At 41.6% G+C, this 1,003-nt stretch overlaps 1 protein-coding gene across 1 annotated transcript; it reads right to left on the bottom strand.

Moving 5' to 3' along the window:
• Nucleotides 1-241: 241 nt before the first annotated feature.
• On the bottom strand, nucleotides 242-732 carry LOC123179739 (two-component response regulator ORR42-like). Its single transcript, XM_044591610.1, has 2 exons — nucleotides 535-732; nucleotides 242-421 (listed from the first exon to the last, which is right to left on the bottom strand). The coding sequence occupies exons 1-2, from the start codon at nucleotides 730-732 to the stop codon at nucleotides 242-244; spliced, it is 378 nt and encodes a 125-aa protein (XP_044447545.1).
• Nucleotides 733-1,003: the final 271 nt, after the last annotated feature.

Raw genomic sequence — 1,003 nt, 5'->3', positions numbered from 1 at the left:
AGGCACGTGTCCCACACCATGAAGCATAAATTAACAGGAAGTGCTACAGATTACATCAATCCCATGCATATAATTGTTGGCAGACTCTGTTGTTCTTCTTGCTAATGGCGTCCGACCTTTAACATGACCTCGAAACTAAAGATAACACCACAATTATAATATAGTGCGGACATGAGCTAGCAGAACATTTAGCATTTTCTTGATGGCTGGATCAAGCAAGCAAGATTGCCGTAGACCACCGTTAATTCTTCTTCTTGTTGATGACCTCCTGGACCATAGGCTGCAGAATCTCAGGCCTCACTGGTTTGGGCACAAAATCATCAGCACCGGCACCCATGAACGCCTCCATGGCGTTATCATCAGCGGAAACCCCGACGATCTTCACATCAGTGGCTCCCATAGCACGGATCTTCACAATGGCCTGTCAAGCAACATGTACAGGAAATATTGTGTCGATGAGGTGACCATCCAATATGTGTTACGTCAAAGCAAAAAAGGAAGATAAAGAAATGGGAAATTAGCTAAAGTACGTACCTCGGGACCGGTCATTATGGGCATGTCCTTATCACACACAACAATATCAAACTCGTTGCCCTCAAGAAACATATCAACAGCTTCTTTCCCATTCTTCGCCAGGGTGATCTCGCAGTGGAAGTTGCGCAGCATGGAGGAGACAACCATGCGTTCAACTGCCATATCATCAACAAGCAATGCCTTGAGGGAGGATGTCATGATCAGCTAGCTAAAAGAACTGCAAAAAAACATAATTTATAAAGAGATTAGTTGTTTCTGATCCACACGTTTCATTGATCTCAGATGATATATAGTAAAAGATTTGTTTTGCAAAATCATGCATGCATGCAGATTAAGCGGAGATCAGAGGTCTGTACACTTTTTAAATTATTTCTATTTACTAGTTTATTGAATCCTTTATGAGGGGAAGAGATGGTGATCTTTCACCTAGATTACATATATGAGGATAAAAGAACATGAAGAAAAAATC

Source organism: Triticum aestivum, chromosome 1D, assembly GCF_018294505.1.
Source record: "Triticum aestivum cultivar Chinese Spring chromosome 1D, IWGSC CS RefSeq v2.1, whole genome shotgun sequence".
Classification (NCBI taxonomy): Eukaryota; Viridiplantae; Streptophyta; class Magnoliopsida; order Poales; family Poaceae; genus Triticum; species Triticum aestivum.
The sequence above is the reverse complement of the archived record's forward strand: the minus strand, read 5'-3'. Positions and strand labels throughout refer to the sequence as shown.